Genomic DNA, 20337 nt, shown 5'->3' with positions numbered 1-20337 from the left:
CAGAGCCTGTGCAGACACATGGGCAAATGTTTTTCTTCTGCATGGTAACATTCTGTGATTGTTTCAGTATCCAACCTGTCAAGTTCCCAGAACATCTTCTATGTTTACACAAGATTACTTCTCAATTTTAAAAGTTATCCTTGTGCTCAAACAATCCATTCACATTTACTTCAACTCAAGGTATGGACTCAAAAGTCCTTGCTGCTAAATTGATCATAACGACTTAGCACCACATGTTGTTTATCTTGATTTCATTGAGTTTTTGATATAGAACTGTCATTGCTGGTTATGTTGTGAATACTATTCTGGTATACAACACACTTGAATGGATCAATTATACTATTCCAAAGGTTTGTAAGGTTCAATAATATAAGCCAGTTATAATCGCCAAAAACATGGTGTTATTGAGATTTGAGCAGTTCTTTCAAAGTAACTCTTACAATTTGGTTTCAAGTGTGCAAACTAAGCTCTTGATTAGGAAGTGGACAAATTTCTCGGGGAGTGAGTCAGATATTGGTTTGTGTAGGAGAGAAACAGCATATGGGCCATACAAGTTATCGAAGAGAATCGAAATAATGAGACTCAATTAATGGACTTCATAGTAAAATCTAACTGCTGTGTTAGATTTTTGAAAGCTATTAAAGCTATACGCAAAGTTGAAAGTGGTAACCTCGCTATAATTTCCATTACTTTCATCAATTATTATGTTAAACAGGTATGTTCGTGAGTTGTATCAATTCGAGGCAATGGTATTCAACAAAATTTTGAAAAGCCTTATCTCCTAGTGGAAGAAAGTTACATGCAGAAGATACACTTATAAGTATGCAACATAGCAAGGGATTGATATTGGAGTGAAATAAAAGATTGAGTTTTTCCAGAGAGGCATTGCTCATCAGTACGTGACATGTTAGTTAGACAAAATGGTAGCTCATCTTGTTTTGGAGAGCATGCATTATTTTTTGATGATATAGGGCAGCTGAGACCACACTCTTTTAAACTCCCGTGGAACACTTAAAGACAGCTGCATTACTTTTATCGATTTTCTCATCTGGCAAGATGGTCCTTGAATGAACCAATGTGATGTGAGTGATGTACCAAGGAAAGCCTTAGGTGTTTGACATTAGAAAATGCACATAATTCAGGCAAGATGTCAACTTATTTCTGCAAATCACAGAATGTAAATGATGGTAATACAAGTTTTATTTTGAAGAATATGGAATGTGTCTCATATTCTTAAATTTGGCAGTACAGTTGCTTTACCCATGTAAGGGGGAGTAACAAGATTGAATAACATAATGCACATCTTGAATGAGCTACAGATTATGGAGTACTGAAAACTAGTTTCTCATGATATATTGCAATATGTGTTCACTTGACATTTTGAACGGCTAAAACGTATTTTCCCAATATTCCACCAATGGGGTTAACAGTCCTGGGAAAGTGCAATGAAAGAAAAAACTGTGAAATTCTAGACAGGACTTTTCAGTTTTATGTCAATTTGTGAGCAGAAAGTTGGGATGGAAGTCATTAACTTAATTTTATAGCCCTTTAATGGAGGAGCTATCCAGTGAAAACCACCACCGTCTGTAGGCAGGGTTGGTATCTCAGAGATGAGCAAGATTTGATACTGTTGGTGACTTTGAAGGCGACATCAGTCACAAACTGTAATTCAAGATTCCCTCACAAAAGCAATAATCAACATAAATTGGGGAATTCTCTCCACTTGTTAAAGTCATATCTCGCACAAAGGAATCATAGAATCCTTACAGTGTGGAAGCAGGCCATTTGGCCAATCAAGCCCGCACTGGCCCTCCAAGGAGCATCCCACCCAGACCTCTCCACCCTGTATTCCTGTAATCCTGCACTTCCCATGGCTAACCCACCTAGCCTGCATATCCTTGGACACTATGGGCAATTTAGCCTGGCCAATCCACCTAACCTACACATCTTTGGACTGTGGGAGGAAACCGGAGCACCCGGAGGAAATCCAAGCAGAACCTGGGTCCCTGACGCTGTGAGACAGCAGTGCTAACCACTGAACCACCGTGCCGCAAAGGGTAATTGTCTTAAGAGGTCAATCAACTTAATCAGAAATCATCACCACAGGAGATTCCCAGGGACTTGTCCTGGGCCCTGAGATCAGTTACCTCATCCTCCCTCGAACATAAGGTCAAATGTTTGCTGCTGATTGCACAATGTTGAGCACCATTCACAATTCTTCAGATACTGAAGCAGTTGGTGCCCATATGCAGCAAGTCTCTTCTTAAACACCAACCCATCGATGTCCTCATCTGACATCTTTATGACTGAACTTGCCAATTAGGGAGCTGATTTCTATTCTGCCCTTGCCGCCGCCCCAGTTGTAGATCACTCATGCCTGGTCATTTGCCACATGGAGATTTCCCCCTCTGTTATCATTTACAGTTCATACACTGCCAACATCTGAATGAGTGGATGATAGTCTGAAACCCAGCAATGATGTTTCACCTTCCTCAGTCTCTTCTTCACCCTCTTGCACTTCATTCTTTTTTTCACTTCTCTCCTGTTGTCTGGTGAGGTAGCACTTTATGGTATCAGGGGAGAAAGAAGCACAAATGTAGAGTAAGGGAAAAAGGAGATGCACACTTACAATATCATCACATTGGGAATCGTTTAGAGGTTGTGGGATGTGAGGAAGTAGATTAGGCCCCACTGTTAACCATAGCACTAATCATCTGCTCCATCAAGGTGAAGACAGACAGTAACCCATCAGTTTGATGATCCTGCCTTCAGTTATCCATCAAACATCAGTGTATCATTCATACAGTGCAATGTTTTTTGATTTGATTTAACATTGTAATCCTCGCTCTATTCTATTACCCTTATGCACTTCATATGGTATGATCTGCCTGTACTGCACACAAAACAAAACTTTTCACTGAACCTAGGTACATGTGACGACAATAAACCAAATCAAAAATCAAAAAACAAATAAGTAAATCATTGAGCAGAGTGCAAAGTGTTTAATGATGTGGTTGTCTTGGTTGAATAGCTGTTAGTGTGTGCAAGCTGTAAAGGTGTAGATGTGAGGCTTACAATGCTGAGTGTATAAGCATGAGCGAGATTGCTGATAGATGAATGGGCTTTGAAATAGTGAGCAATGTGTGAATGTGGTGGTGCAGTTGGGGAAATTTAACATTTGAAATGACATTCATTACCCTTTACAACCTGTGCGCTATCATTGAACTTGTGCATCCAGTTCCCAGGAGCAACGCTGCCGGCATTGATCTGGACAGCTATTTGCTGATATATCCAAAGGGCCTGCTGGGCCCCTGTGAATGGAGGATCTGCCTCATCTTGTCCTTCTTTTGCGCCCAGACCTTGGAGACCCTGGGACACTCTCTGCCATGTTGTGTCATTCCTGTTCCTGTGCGTGATCGATTCCAGTCAAAAGGCACCACATTACAAAGTGCAGGCCTGCCTTACCTACATCATGATTGAATGAGATTTTTACATCCTGTGCTGAAGCCCGCAGCCCCTTAACAATGCACTTTGCTCTGACTGCACTGTGAAATGGTGTAAGTGAGCAGGTAGCATTAAGCTGGCATGCTGCCTGTATCAGTCAAAAAGGGCACAGGTTAATTGCATTTTGTAATCCCTGTGCCAATTTTCAGACTTGATTCACTTATTCCTCATTTTGCTCATTCAATCTGTCCTGGTGCTGTTGGCTGTCACTGGAGACATTAGACCTTTATTCAGTCCCATTTTATACCGTGATTATGCTATTAATATCACTGTTGAAATCAGAGGGAATTGTTTATAATTTTTATCAACAGCAGTACCACGGGAACCTGAAACAGCAATAACCTCTGGGTCTAATGGAATGGCAGCTTTATTTCTGCTTGGAATATAAACTTAGGGGCAGCTGATGTCAAAGGAGAGGAGGCAAACTCATTGCAGTCATTATGCTGAGCAGCTCATTGTTCCTACTGTGCTCAGTGTCGTCTATTCAGTTAATTCTCATTGGTAGCGATATTCTGGAAGCAGCTAGGCATTTGTTGCTGTTAATCAAACCCTGCAGAAGTTGCTGCGCCAAATAAAACTGCTTGTTTAAGGAGGATTCTAGAATGACTGCAGATTTATAAAATGTTGAGTCATGCAAATGTGCATCTGTTTTGAAGGACTTAGAAATGGTTTCCGTTCAGTCCAACACAAAGGGGAAATTCTGTGCAGGTAGGTGATAAGGAATCTACTTCACTAAATACATATACTGTCAAAGCAGCAAAACATGAAATGTAAATGATGTGATCTTAAATAAAATTAGGACCAGAATTCAGAATAGCAGGGTTAATAGTTTAAAGCTGTTTTGCAATATAAAATGTTTTCTTTAGATACCTCTGAATTGATGCAGAGAGAGGAGAGTGATGTTACAACATCTAAGCAATAATTTACCCATTAGAACCAGCAGTCATACCCTTCTTTCTGTTGTGTGCTGTCAATGGCTAAAGTGCTACATGCCTACCACTGACAACATTGTAACCCTGGACAAAGTCTTCCCTCCTCTTCCCATATCCAGCATCTTGCAGTGTGTGTGGGGCTTGTGGTCTAGCCGTATGATTATTGATCTTGTAAGCATCAATCATATTCATGTCCGTACTTGGCTTTCACGTACAGCGCAGAGTGAATATGGATAACTTGAACATTTTAACATGGGTATATTTATTAATATTTTAACGCTGATGCTGAATGCATGCTTTCTTATTTTCAGATGATCCTCTGCATGGATTGGTAAGAGCAAGCTTGCTTGCTGCAAAGTAAAATTTATCTGATACTTTGGCTGGATAAAACCCTGGCCCAAGGCATTTATGGCTGATAGTCTTGACCTGAAAATATTTAATTCTGTGCTTAATGTAAACTAAAATGAACTGTGCCAAATGCCTGCTCCCTTATTAACCTAACTTATGGGAGAAAATGCAACCTATATATTGTATTGAGTAAAAGACTTCTTTCAAAGCAGAAGGAAGTACTTAAGTTCTGTAGTAGCAATTTGTCCCCAAATTATTCTTTATCACTAAGATAGACACGCATGGTTGCTATATACTTTACATTCACCTGACCTGTGCTGTTGGTGCAGCAGACTATGGCATGGATTTTCAGTTGTCATTCCAGGATAGATGGGAGTTGCACACGGAGACTCTGCAAAATCCCAATTCTTGCACACTGTAAAGGAGCTCCCGTTTGAAATTGAATTTTCCGCTGGGCAATGCCACAATGCCTGGAACCCTCAAAGTCTCCATTTAATCCTGCGTATCTAACACGGCTGCTGAACTCAATCCAAGGCAGGACCTGACATCTCCCATCCCGTAACCGGTCCCCACACATGCACCCACATACACGTGAACCCACATACTCATGCATTTGCACACCCACCCCTCCCCATTGGAGCAGAATACCCCAACCTGCCCTAGACACTGCATCACTTGTTTTGCCACCTGGTGCCTTACCAGCTGGAACCTTACTAACCTGACACCCTATTTATCTGGTACCCTATACATAGCACCCTACATCCTCCCCAGTTGGTACCTTTCCCATTTGGCATGCTACTTACCTGACACCTTATCTCTCTACCTACCTGGCATCCTATCCTCCTAGCACCCGAAAATGACATTGACTTTCTCAAAGCTGTCAAAGTGGCTGTCAGGACCTGTAAAGGGGTGTGTAGGGGTGGGGAATGGGTTTGCATCCCTGTGACAGTTCTACACTTTGAAAGGATGGAAATGGCTCCAGTTTCTGAGGGAGCCCTGAGCAGGATTTCCTCTCGGAAACGCAGAGCTCCCTTCTCTCATTTAAAAGAACAGTGCTGGAGTGACAATAGAACATAGAACATAGAACAGTACAGCACAGTATAGGCCCTTCAGCCCACAATGTTGTGCCAAACTTTTACCCTAAACCTAAGGTCTATCTAACCTCCACCCCTACCTTATACTATCATCCATATGCCTATCTAACAGCCGCTTAAATGCCCCTAATGAGGCCGACTCCACTACCCTCTCTGGCAATGCATTCCACGCCCCTACCACTTTCTTGAGTAATGAACCTACCTCTGACGTCTCCCCTATATCTACCTCACCTCACTTTAAAACTATGCCCCCTCGTAATAGTTACCTCCACCCTAGGAAAAATCTCTGTGAGATTGCTGCTGCCTGCAAAATCCAGTCCTGTATTCCAAGCATAGAAAGCTCCACAGTTTTGATTCTCCAGAATGGTGGCTTGCTGCCTCTAAAGGAGTGAGAACGTACAGATAAACATATAAGTTAGCTGCAGGAGATTCGTCCCTTCGAGGCTGCCCTACCATTCAGTGTGATCGTGGCTGTTCAGGTTGTGACCTCTGGCCTGCAGTCCCACTGCTAACCTTTCACCTCATGTTTCATAAGAATCTATCTCCCTCTGCCTTAAAACGGTTCAGGGACTGCTTTCACCGCCTTTTCAGGAAGAGAATTCCAGAATTTCAGTCCTCTGAGGAAAAAAAGCTCATTTAATCTCTGTTTAAAATTGACAACACCCTCATTTTAAAGCAGTGGACGTCAGTTCTAGATTCCCTCAGAAGAGGAGGTAGTCTTTCCAGACAACCCTCTCATTCTTATAAACCTTCTCTGAACTGCCTCCAAGGCATTTACATACTTCCATAAATAAAGTGAGCAACACTGCACAAAATGTGATCTCAACGGTGCCCTGTATAATTGAGCCATTGGAACAAGAGTGGGTCACTAAGCCTATTGAGCCATTCAATACAATTGTGGCTGATCGAACACTCACCCAATAACCCTGAATGCCATTGGTAATTAAAAATTGCTACCTTAAATATACTCAATGACTGAGCTTCCATTACCCTGTGTGAGAGAGAATTCCAAAGGTCCACATCTTTCTGAGTTAAAGAAAAAAATTCCACATCTCAGACTTACGTGGTATCCCCCTAATTTTGAAATTGTGCCCACTGTTTCTAGACTCCCCAACCAGGAGAAACATCATTCCTTCATCTGCTGAGATCTCTTCTCATCCTTTGAACCTGTAGACAATACAGGCCCAGTTTGCCCAGTCTCCCTCTCTAGGACAGTCCTGTCATCCTGGGAACAAGTCTGCTGAACATTCATTGCATTCCTTCTACAGCAATAATATCATTCCTGAGATAGGGAGATCAATTCTGCACATGGTACTGTAGGTGCTGTCTAACCCAGCTCCGATACAATTAAATTGAGACTTGAATGATCCATTTATTCCTACCCTCTTTTTGCTTCTAAAGAATAATTCTCCCTATTTCTGTATTGAATTCCCTTCATGATGAATAACAACATTCTATTAGCTTTCCTAGTTACTTAAAGGGCTCAGGACTCTCATTCAGTTATATCTTTCATCCTTTTTCTTCTTGAACTACTCAAAATGGCGCCAGGTTGTGGCGACTGTTTTTAGCTTTTCACTGTACGTTACTGGATTATTCACTGTAAAATGCAAGTGACAATAAATAAATAATTCATTCATACTTGCTGTACCTGTATGCTAACTTTTTGTGATTCATGCATGAGTACAACCAGATCGCCCTTGCTTCTCAAAGCTCTTGGCAGTTAGATTGTATGCTTAGTTTTATTCTTCCTGCCAAAATGAATGATTTCACATTCCCACATTATAATCCATTTTGCCACATTTTAGTCCACTCAGTTAACCTACCAATTTTTTTTAAGCTTCTTTATGTCCTCTTCAGAACTTAATTTCACAGTCTCTGTGATAGCAATACTCAGATTTTCCACCTCCAAACAGTTCTTCAATAACTTTCTCAAAAGTTTTCTTCAGTTTAGAATAAGGATGAAAATGGGGTACTTCCTGTTATGGATTCTTTATTGATCATTTCATTATTTACATATTAGGGTGATGAGGCATGCTTTTTAATCCACGTGCATTGCTTATTAAACATTTGCGTCTTACCTCATTTTGAGATCATACATGTGGATAAACCTGTTCTAGGTTATATGGTCTGCAGTTACAGATTACTGGAATTTATAGCATAATGTAGTGGGAAATACTGTACTAGATTCACCCCTTGGCATTGTGCTGTGCCACTTTGTTGGATGCTGTCCTCTTGGGCTTCTAATGTGTTTTATTAAAAAATTTGTTCATATGATATGGGTGTTGTTGTCAAGGTCAACACTTGTCACCCTAGTCATAAACAGGCCAGTAGGTAATGTTGGCAGATTTCCTTCCCTAAAGGGCACTCATGAACAAGGTAAATTTTTACTGATCAATGGTAGCTTTCAATTCCATTTTTTATTATGGATTGCATTTAAATTCTACCAGCTGCTGTAGCAGGATTTGATCCCATGTCTTTTGGGCCCTTGGATTAATAGTCTAGTGATATTTCTCCTGCACCACTGTCTCTGTGAATGTAACAATATGCTTTTTTTGAATCAGCCTTTAGAGCAGGTGGGAGTTGAACCCGCGTCTCTTGGTATAGAGGTAGGAACACCACCACTGTGCCAAAAGAGGGCCCGTCATGTGATAGCATATTATGTTTTGTTCGACCTATTTTTCTAATCAATTTGTTCAGAGATGTTATGACACTCCTCTGGAACAAGTGAGACTTGAAACCAGGTCTCCTGGTCCAGGGGATAGGGGTGCTACCACTGAGGCACAAAGCCCCTATGTGATAGCACAGGAGATTTAGACTTGTGAATTTCACCTGCATGATCCTTCCTGTGCCATATGTAATGCAGTGTACTTGTAGTCAATCTGATCTCTCTGCTACATGGAAAGGGGCTGGAATGCTGAATAGGACTACAGGTCTGTGTACATTATTTCACAAAGTCATTACAAACCTGAGAGGCATATTTTCTTAAGGGTTTCAGGCCAGGTAAAGTCAGCTATTTCTTTTTCTCCAGGGATATAATAGTTTTATAAGGAAGCAAGTATCAAAAGTTCCTGGTAGTTACCTCAAATTGTACAGAGGCCACTACTACATTTTCTGATGTAAATTTATATATATTTAAAAAAATGTTTCTTAGCTTCTGTCCAGTGGCCTAGAATACATATTTTTAAATCATATGGCTTTGAAATTACCACTTACTATTTTCCTCTCTGAAAAGCATTGGCAATCTAAGGCGAATACAGCAGTATTCCTACTGACCAGTGCACATTGGTGCAAATGCAACTTTTTTTAAAATCTATGATGATTTCGAAGTCTCTCAACTTTTATGGCAGAGGAGTCTACTCCTACTCCACCTAGGCCCACAGAACTCTTCCCAAGATGCTTTGGTCTTTACTTCCCTAACCCTAACCCTAACCTAACATTAGTAATCCCTTTTAAAAACTGCTGATTGGTTTTTTCAATACACTGCTCATGTTGATCTCGGAATTACAAGCCTGTTCCTACCTTAACCATATATTTGAGTAGCCTCCAATTATTAACAGCAGGAGGGTTTGCTGCTTATCAATTGACAACTGAACCTTCCTGAAAATTGCAATAACTGGACTTTGCTCATCAATGAGCAGGCCACCGTACTACTCAATGATTTTCAACTACTGATTGTTCATGTTTCAGTCAAGAAATGGGTGGCTGCCAATTAAAATTTGTCCCCTACGTGTTTCTTATCAAATTGTGCGCAGGAAGACAAAAAAACACGACAAGAAGCAAGGCTGTGATGGTGTTGCATTTAAAATCCACAGAACTCCTTCATAAAGTCTTCACAGACCCCTAGATTGCTTACTACCTTAGACCTTCATTTGGTTGCATTCCAAGCCAATTTTAGAGGTTAGAAGTTCACTTGTTCACTATATGACTATCCAATAGGAATGAATTTGGATGGTAATCCAGTGTTCTGAGTGGTGAATGAGGTTGCCCTTTATAAATATATATGATACTAGCCCCATTGCTAATTCCTGCTGAACTCCTGATGTTTGGTTCACTTTTCACCAATTTGTTTTGTCATCTCAACAGTTGGCTTGATTTTTGATCCATTTCTTTTTCAACTGCAGCCATATTGACTTGAATAATAAAATGCCGCATTAAATGATTACAACTTATCTGGCTACAATCTAGTACAAGTAGTTCTCAAAATTCTCCTAATAAAAATCCCACAGTTGCATTTCTACCTCTTTCAATTTAGTATCTGCAATAAATTATTTAATGCTTCGAAATGACTTGTGGATGCTCGAAAGATTTGTCACCGATGTTGGTATTATTAATGAATCTGCTGTATCTACAGTATATATTGCAGAAAGATTATTTAATACAAGCTTATTTAAATCTGTTGTACAGAGTTATTACTTCCCATGTTTCATAATACATAGCCACCAGGATTTTATTTTCAGTAATATATCTTGCATTGTGGAAGGTTTATTATTAGCGGTAAAATGTATTCAAAAATATATGCCATTGTTCACTTACATTTTATTTTGTACAAAGAGGAATTATGGTATAGTAAAAATATTTATCTTCACCTACGATTCCCTGCTGAGTTCAACCAATTTTACTTGCTGACTCCCTCAAAATCCATCTGCTGAGTTTATTACACACTTGGGACTGCACTCTGGTTATTAGCGTAGAAAATGTATTCTGGAAATTTCCAGGTCATTTGTATTTTCCTTTGTAGAACAAAAAGCTTAAGAACTAGCTTTCAGCTTGCAAACAAAAGATCAGTTTTAAGCAAAATCAAATGTTGGATCTAAGTTGTGTGTCTCAACCTTCCGAAAATTGGACACTGTAAACAGGTAACTGAAGCAAACAGTCCATTTAATGTCACCTTGCCAAAGAAACTAGTGTAATTCATTTTGGCATTCAATTTATTGATGTGAAATAGCATATACAAATAGTATTAGTTAAACGGTATAAATGGCTTGTATTCGCTGGAATTTAGAAGAATGAGGGGGGTACCTCATTAAACATATAAAATCCTGACAGGACTGGAAGCTAGATGCAGGAAGAATGTTCCCGATGTTGGGGAAGTCCAGAACTGGGGGTCACAGTCTAAGGATAAGGGCTAAGCCATTCAGAACTGAGATGAGGAAGAATTTCTTCACTGAGAGTTGTGAACCTATGGAATTCTCTCCCACACAAAGTTATTGGGGCCAGTTCATTAGATATATTCAAGAGGGAGCTGGACATGGCCCTTGTGGCTAAAGGGATCAAGGGGTATGGGGAAAGGGCGGGAATGGGATACTGAGATTGCATGATCAGCCATGATTATATGGAAAGATGGTGCAGGCTCAAAGGGCTGAATGGCCTACTCCTGCACCTGTTTTCTATGTTTCTGACATACTATACTGTATATTCTTGAAATATATTGTCAAATACTTCCAGAGAGAGTCTGGAGGATGGTTTTGCATGGTGTACACTTTTAGTCACAGTGTCTGAATTTACATGTTTTTGTCTTTTCAAATGTAGCCTTCAAGCATTTCTAAGATTGACAGTCAGACACAAGGACAAATGCTCAGTAAAAGTGTGAGATGGGGACAAACTCCTATCAATCAGTCAACTCCCTGGGACACAGATGAGCCTCCATCTAAACAAATGAGAGAAATAGAAAATGCCGGTATGTGATAATCTTTTTTCTTAAACCCAAGAGAAAGTACAAATTTCTCTTTTTTTAATCAAGTAATTGAGTAGGTCTCTCAAGAGTACAAAACAATAAGCAGATCCTGTGTTGATTAAATAGCAAAGCTGCAGGCTGAGAACATTTTTAATCAAACCACAGTGCGATTTATTGCCATAACATTCTGAGCAAGAAAATGGCTGAGGCTGTTCAATTCAAAGTTATATAAAATGCTCAAAGCTGAAGGTTTCAATTAAATCAACAGGTACAGTCGGAATTAAGCATTACATTTAATAAAGGAATGTTCTCAAATTGGACGCTAACCCAAACATGATTTATTTGGGTGCTGATTAGCGTTTGCATTTTTTTGCCTCTAATTTATAATTAGAAAGAGTCTTCTTACTTCCAGGATCCATCTTCCAATTTATGGCACCCACGCAGTAAATAAACAATGTAGGCAGAAGTTTCCAATTTTTATTTAGTGCAATTTGTCAGAACAGCCGAGCCAAAGTATGTAATTTTAAATGTCAATTATGTTCAGTACAGCAAAGTAAGAAGGTTTGGGTGAGGTCACTGTGCTCATATCATGGAACACATGGACTTAGAAGAAGGTCCTGAGAGAAGAGAAGAGATAATCTGGCTAAGATTCTTAGACATGTGTGACAATACTATGGATTTAAGAGGTGTACTTTGTCTTTTTGTTGAGGTTTTTTTTATTCATTCACGGGATGAGGGCATAGCTGGCCAGGCAGCATTTATCGCCCATCCCTAATTGCCCAGAGGGCAGTTTAGAGTCAGCCACGTTGCTGTGGGTCTGGAACCACATGTAGGCCAGACCAAGTAAGGATAGCAGTTTCCTTCCCTAAAGGATATTAATGAACCAGATGGGTTTTTCCGACAATTGACCAATGGGTTCATGGTCATCATTAGATTCTCAATTCCAGATATTTTATTGAATTCAGATTCTACCATCTGCCCTGGCGGGATTCAAACCTGGTCCCTAGAACGTTATCTGGTTCTCTGGATTAACAGTCCAGAGATAATACCACTAGGCCATTACCTCCCCTTGGAAGGTAATGAGATGTCTATTGAAAACTCATAAAGTAAACAGATTGTGAGGCCTTGTTTTTTTTTAAGTTGGAACAATAGAAGCAGCATGAATGAGTTTGGTCAAGCTTCCAAAGAACCAGGATTTTTAGTTTTAGCTTTCAGCGGTTGCTGTTGGGGTCTTGAAGAAGTGGAAGCTATTTTACCATCTCTCAGTTACAGCCAAAATCTGGGGGTTCTGTGCCTGCTATAGGAGTCGCGTATGAGACAATCAGTTTTCTGAATTTGCTTTTTGCCAAGGGTGTGTTTATGGGATGTTACTATATTCAAACAGTTAATTAGTGGTAGTTAATAATCTATTATTCTGTTTGGTTTTCCAATAGAGTTGTTATACCAATTTCTTCATTCCTTTTGTTGTATTTTAACTATAGTGGATGAATAAAATGTGTTTTGCTTTAAGTCTGGTAGTTTGACCAATCAGATTGTATCCGGAACGAAATGCCTGGCACTTGCCTTTAAAATAAGAAAAAATTAGAGTGTAGGCTATCTTCTTAATGTATTTTGAGGGGATTTGGTCTGGTCAATAATACAAGCTAGTCTGAAACAACTGTTGGCTCTACAATTGAAGGTGGAGCAGAGAAAAGGGATAATAGATTAAGTAGGACAGGAAAGGGACATGTGGCACTTAAGTTTAGAAAAAAGCAGGAGTGACTTCTGTTCATATGTTGGCAGGCAGGTTGGAGAATGGGTAAGTCAGTGGAGGTTGCAAAACAGAAATGGCAGAGAAACGAGACATACATTGGGGCACGGTAGAGTTGTGGTTGAGTTGCAGTCCTTCAAGGGGAAACCTCGTAGACCAGCAAGGTCAACTGTAGAAAATGTGAAAGTGATTATATTCTACATTTTTGAATATTACACATTTGAACAAAGTTCTTGAATGACAAGATTTTAAGGAAAGTGTTCAGACCTCATTCATGTACAAAAAAAAAATAAGCAGCTTTAAAAGAAAAGTATTACTTGGCAATTTTTCTATCCTCTGGATGCTCCAAAATGCTTTATGCCTGATAAATTACTTCTGAAGTAGAACCATTGCTGTATTATAGGCGAACACAGCAGGCCATTTTTCTGCACAGCAAGGTCATGCACTGTTACTTTTTTAATATGTGGCTCGTGAAATTCCAGCCAGCAAAAATATTCCTAGTGGTAAGATCTGAGGGTTTCAAAACATTTTAGACGTGGCTGTCTGCAGCAATGTAACGTGCCTCAGTCTGGTTCAGAGGGATAAATTGTTCCTGAAAATTTGAAATGATCACCCCGTTGTAGCCAATCTATCCTGTAAAGTCAACCACGTCTAGAAACCTACCCCAGGACGTCCTTGTGAGCTTGTACGTCAATAGAGCTCCCCAGAATTTTCAAGCCTACCTGGTGAACTGCATTTTTCTCGCCACATTTCAGCCAAATGAAATTGATGCTGACATTGATTTGGGCATCTTAGTTTTTTTTTAACCAGATATTCATTCATGGGATGAGGGCATCCCTGGCTTTATTGCCCATCCCAGAGGGCAGCTAAGAGTAAACCACATTGCTGTGGGTCTAGAGTCACATCTAGGTAAGGACAGGTCCTAAAGGACATTAATGAACCAGTGGGTTTATCCAACAATCGGCAATCATGGTCATCATCTTAGTTCCAGATTTTTATTGAATTCAAATCCCACCATCTGCTACGGTGGGATTCAAACCCAGGCCACCAGAACATGACCTGGGTCTCTGAGTTAACAGTCTGGTGATAATACCATTAGGCAATTGCCTCCAATTAGTGTCATTGTTGGGTGTGTGTTCTGGTCGCTTTGCTCATTTGGCGAAGGAGCTGAGATGCTGAACTTCTCTGTCATTGTGTCTCTCATATTCTGCAAGAACATCATTTCAAATCTACTTCCATACCGTTCTCCAGAAAAAGGGACTAAAATAAATGTTCCTCTTTTTTTTCCAATTTGTTTTCCACGGTACGTTAAGCGCACTTGTACAAGATGTGAATCAACAGGTTGTCCATCATGAAGGAATTCTTCCCAGCTTCACGGTTCATTTATTTTTGCTACTTTTCTGTTTTAGATTGTTTTCAGCACTATCTTTACAAATGATGACAAATAAACACAAACAAGACGTGCTAAGAATCTTAGAGGGGACAAGAGGCAGAGGCTATTCTCCTGTTCTGGTATCCACAATCCCATGCACAGCTAACTGACTGAAAAAGCTACTTCCACAGGCTCTGAGTTAACAAGGTAACACTCACAGAGCAGTGGCAAGCTCAGTCACTGAGGACGTTGTTGCCATGTCACCAACCAGCTCCTTCAAAGCTGTAACTTTGCCTCCTTTCAAACTCCCAGGGGGCCCTATGCAGAATCACTTTGGCATGCTGGATACATCTGATGAAGATAGTAATATCGCATTGTTCAGCAAGACTAGCCTTAATCTTTCCTTCCCCACTGAATAACAACAGCAGCCTCGGGATCTGTTCGGTAAGCCGCATGGCAGAATTTCCAAGGCTACAGCGGTGTATTGATGGAACTGATGCATAGTCTTAATGTAAAACAAATGTCAATACAAACAGAAAGAGCTTCTAGGCAAGGAGGCATACTTTTAAGGTGAGAGGAGAAAGATTTAAAAAAGATGTGAGGGACAGTTTATTTTTCCACAGAGGGTGGTTCACTTGTGGAATGAATTTCCTGAGGAAGTGGTGGATGTGTGTACAATTACAATGTTTAAAAGACATTTGGATGAGTACATGAATAGGAAAGGTTTGGAGCGGTATGGGTCAGGAGCAGGCAGTTGAGACTAGTTTAGTTTGGGATTATGGTCAGCATGGACTGGTTGGACCGAAGGGTCAGATTCTGTGCTGTATGACTCCGTGACTCTGTCCCAACTGTGTGCAACTAGTCATTGATCACCAATATTTTGATAAGTCCTATATCTTAGTAGCAGTCACCTTGCTTTCATTTTAAAATATTCACCAGTGATTGCCTTCAGTTTGAAGTAAGCATAACTGTAACAGGGACCAAAGCCATGTACCATAACCATATACTAGCAGCAGCACTGTAACTAGACAGTTACAGTGAGATTTGTGCTACTATCAAGGTCAATGTAGAACTGGTATCATGAAGCAGCATTGCAAATGCCACGGTAGATACAAATACATGCATTAACAGCAGGAGTACGCCATTTAGCCCGTCAAGCCTGCTCTGCTATTCAGTAAAATCTTGGCTGATCTAATTGTAAACTCTAATCAGCATTCCAACTCATTTTCCTTCTGGCTGCCCATACCTCCAAGGTTCCTGTGTGGCAGTGACATCCGAAACTGAAATGCTGACACTGGTGGCTGGAACCTTTGCGCACGCAGCCATGTAGCATAGAGGGAACATGTACCTCTAATCCACATTCTTGATGACAGCTGATAACGTTTCACCCTCTTGTTTAACAATAAACTGTCCATTTTGGTCTTAAAAATATTCAAGTCTCTGCTTCCATCACTGAAATAACTGCACAGAGACCGGTATCCCATCTCCAACTCACTCTTTATTTACATGTGCACAGTACATAGGCTCTGACCAGCTAGCTCACAGCCAGTCCCGAGAATGAGGAGATTCTCTGAATCTCCTGTTTACATCTGTCAGCCAGGGCTCCCTGATTGGCCCAGGTTAACAACCCTAATCAGGGATCTCATACTCAATGAGACCCACCTGATCAACCTCAATACATTTACTAGAACCACCCTTTCAGGAAGATAGTTTCAAAAATTCATGACCCTCTGAAAGAAGATATTTCACCTAAACTCTTTTTAAATGGGGGATCCCTGACTTTTAAAAAGTGACTCCTAGTTCTGATTTCGCCAATAAGAAGAAACATCTCTTCACATTTGTCCTGGTGCGTGAGCATTCTGTATGTCAGAACTCTCCGTGCTCCCAACATCATAGTTACCTGCATACTGCGTATGTTTACAAAGTGAAAAGGCCTAATCATGGAGAATGGGGACAGGAAATCAAGAACGAACCAGGTGCTGTGCAAGAGAAGTCAATACAGAAATATCAGTTCATGCAGATAGATGAGTATAGCAGCACTGATACATGGAACATTCAGCTGAATACTAGAGCTGCTCTTTTAAGGAACATTGTCCAGAGGAAGCTCCTTCTACAAAACCGTCCCTTGTAGGCTCTCAACTGAATATCAATTTACATTTCTCACTCTGCTCCCACCTATACAGAGAAAAGAGAGGTATCTGAGCCAGTTCTAGTGTAGTTCTTGGTATCAAATGTCAGTAATGTTAGTATTTTTCTCCCACAATATCTCTTGTTACTTCTGTATTGGGTATAGCATCTGATTTTCAACCTGCAATGACTTTTGGTCAGTTGCCCCAAGTGGTTGGCAGTGATGTTTCAGACCCAAAATATCAGTTTTCCTGCTTTTCTGATGCTGCTTGGCCTGCTGTGTTCATCCAGCTCTACACCTTGTTATCTTAGATTCTCCAGCATCGGCAGTTCTCACTATCTCTGATGTTTCAAAAGAAAATGCTTTACATTTGAATATCTCATTGAATCCCTGTTATGGTTTCTGAAATAACTCTACAACTGTGCAGGCTCCTGAGTTTATGTAGACGTATTCATTTTCTGGGGTTGTGGTTGAAGAACTCAAATTTGGTGTTACCTTGAATTACAGCAGAGCCTTAACAGTGCCCTTCCTGGCCACGTTCCCGTTGTTTAGTACTCCTTCAATATACTCCCTGCCTGAAATGGAGCATATCATTGAGCTCTGTGAAACTCAAAGTGATATCCCATCATCCATAGTGTTGCATCCAAACTGCATAGTTTCCTGAGTAAAACTCAAGGCTTTCAGTCAATCAATCTTATAATCCCATGTGCTTCAGACTTTGCCCCAGTAACTCAACTGAAGATTGATAGTCCCTAGAGTTTTCATGACTCGATATAGGTGAAAGGGTCCCAGATATTGTCAGAGAATGACCCGCACTCCTGACCCAATCTTCTACAATCAAGTCATTCCTCCCTTTTTATATGTAGCCTTATGAGGTTTATAACCCTAGGCATCCAGTCTGAGGAAAAAAGTAAATTGGCCATCTGATCAGCAAGTTGGTGGTCCTTCACCATCAATACTAATTATCTCTCTTTGTATTTGTATCTTGATAAATTGGTTACTTTATCAAATTCACTGCACACAGTCCCCAGAGTAAATGTGTATTAATTATTATCTCTTGGATCTATCTCTGGGACATCAGTTCTTTCTTATCTGTACGCCTTTTATCAGTGACTTCAATCAAAGACGTGACCAGATTTCTCCCACATGCTGACAACACCAAGTTCTACCTCATCACCATCTCTCTCTCTCGATGCTTCCACTGTTTATACGGTGTCTGCCCAGTTTGTCAGCCATTCAGAGCAGAATGGACTATGGTTTCCACCAGTTAAACTTCAGGAAGATAAAAGCTATTTCTTTCAATTTGGGCACAAGCTAAAAGCACATTTCATTTTCCCACTTTCAGGTGCCTTAGCCTCAGCCAAACAACACAAAAGGCACATGAAATGAAACAAGCCTAGCATCAGACTGATGGCCTGGTATCCAGTTAAGTACAAACTTCGGCCACCAACCCACTTCAATAACTATTTGGATTCTAATATCATACAATGTGACAATTAACCTGAGACCTTCTGGAGTATTTCTCATTGATTAGTCCCTGCAATCAGTCAGACCGCACACATTTTTAACTTGATTTTTAAAAAAATGCATGGAATAATGATCGAGTGGGACTTGCTGTGGGTTCGGATGTGGACAACAGATAGTTGAATGAGTTCAAGTGATATTTTACCAGAGGAGCTTCCAAACTGCCCCCCACCACTCCCGTAGCCTGTCCATCATAAAGACCTTTACATTTTTGCTCAGCTCTAACCCTACCTCAGCTCATTTGTTGAAACTCCAATCATAATTGTGGCTAGAGACAACAGAAATATTCCAATGCTGTCCTGACAAACCACAAATTTGACCACCCTCCATAAATGTAAACTCATGCAAGTATTTGCTGTGCATATCCTAACCTGTATGAAGTCCTGCTCACTCATCACTCCATGGACTTTTTTAAAATGAAGTTTTTAAATGAGTGTGGTGATCTTTTCTGGATAAGTGCAGGGACTAATCAATGAGAAACAGCTGAGAACATCTCAGAATAGTTTTCACGTTATTACAAATTGGAAAATTCTAATTTTGAACAGAATCATAGTGGTCTCCAGCACAGAAAAAAGGCCCTTCAGCCCAATTGAGGCAGTACTGAAGAAGGCTGTTGATAAAGTCTGTACTTTGAAGAATACCAAGCCATCAACCCGATGTGGATTTGTTTTGTTTCCTGTGCCTTTTCTGACAATTTAATTGTGGGCTAGAAATGGATCTTGTTGTTTTTAACAGGTAACAATCCAGAAAGCTTGAAAACAGTTACCATGGAAAATGAGCATGTCGCTATTAAATTTATTTTGGAACTGCCAGTAGGAAGTGTGAACATTGTTCCAAATGGGATATTTCCTTAAATGTACATGAGGAAATTCCATACATAATATCTGTGGGACAACAATTTTGCTCATTGGGACATTATAGATCTTTATAATCAACCTGTTCAGACATGTTGTGACACATGCATGGAGCAAGTGGAACTTGTGCCACTGTGCCACAAGTAACTCATCTGGGCATTATGTGCTGTTCTGTTAAATGTGGAGATGCACATTTAGGTCCATTATGTGACATTTTCCCCCTTTCTCTTTGTCCCCCATCTCAAAATCAAAATGCTGCATGAAATAGAGCTGATTTTTCTGGACATATTACCGATACTATTCACTGTCTCATTCTCTGTCTCTCAGCATTGCTGCCTTTAGTCTAGAACTATATCCAAATAAGATATTAAAGTCAACATATAAATGTTTGAAATTTTAAATGTGAGCATTTAAGATAGCTCTTTAATAAAATCACTTAGTTTATGGCTGCGAAAGAAGATCTACTTACAATTTCATATGTGGCATATCCACTGCTTAATCCAGAACAGTTTTTGGAAAAATAGCGAGTGCTCTGTTCCAATTGACTGTTTCAAGAAGAGGGGCCGCAGTGGCAGTAGTATTTATTAGGATGTGACATAACATACCCAGCTTTTCCATTAGTTTCCACATGTTCACATTAGTTACAGTTTTTACACACAGACTCCACTCATAAATGGCAAAAACTGTGTTGTTATTATTTTCAATGATGCATCGTTAATATTGCCCAACATTCACACATTAGATAGAATTCTAGGACATTCTGACCTCAAGGTTTTCTCACCACGTCAAAAGAAAGTAAAGGATCATATTGCTAAGACGGCAGGCATAGATATGGCATCTTGATGCTTAACTTTGTACTTTACATAAATTCCTCTTTACAGGGAAGATAAAATGGCATTTGCAACTTCTGTGCTTCTGACTGTGTTCGCAAACGCAACTTAAATAGAGAGAAGATTCGCCCTGATTAGCCTGTGCTGATAAGTGACAATTAACATTCACGCTACACATGCCAGATAATCCATGTCCAAATGTGTCTTAGATAACAAGGAGTAGAGCTGGATGAACACAGCAGGCCAAGCAGCATCAGAGGAGCAGGAAAGCTGACGTTTTAGGTCTGGATCCTTTCTGAAGAAGGGTCCAGACCCGAAACGTCAGCT

General features: G+C 40.2%; 1 protein-coding gene across 1 annotated transcript in view; it reads left to right on the top strand.

Moving 5' to 3' along the window:
- LOC109929715 (kelch-like protein 29) overlaps positions 1–20337 on the top strand; it is a 222210-nt gene that overhangs the window by 69614 nt on the left and 132259 nt on the right. The window contains exon 2 of the mRNA XM_048597121.1: positions 11408–11555. Within this exon, the coding sequence (XP_048453078.1) occupies positions 11408–11555 (148 nt within the window). The remainder of the gene's footprint in view (positions 1–11407; positions 11556–20337) is intronic.

This window comes from Rhincodon typus, chromosome 5 (assembly GCF_021869965.1).
Source record: "Rhincodon typus isolate 14 chromosome 5, sRhiTyp1.1, whole genome shotgun sequence".
NCBI classification, from domain to species: Eukaryota; Metazoa; Chordata; class Chondrichthyes; order Orectolobiformes; family Rhincodontidae; genus Rhincodon; species Rhincodon typus.
This window is presented reverse-complemented; position numbering and strand designations above follow the sequence as displayed.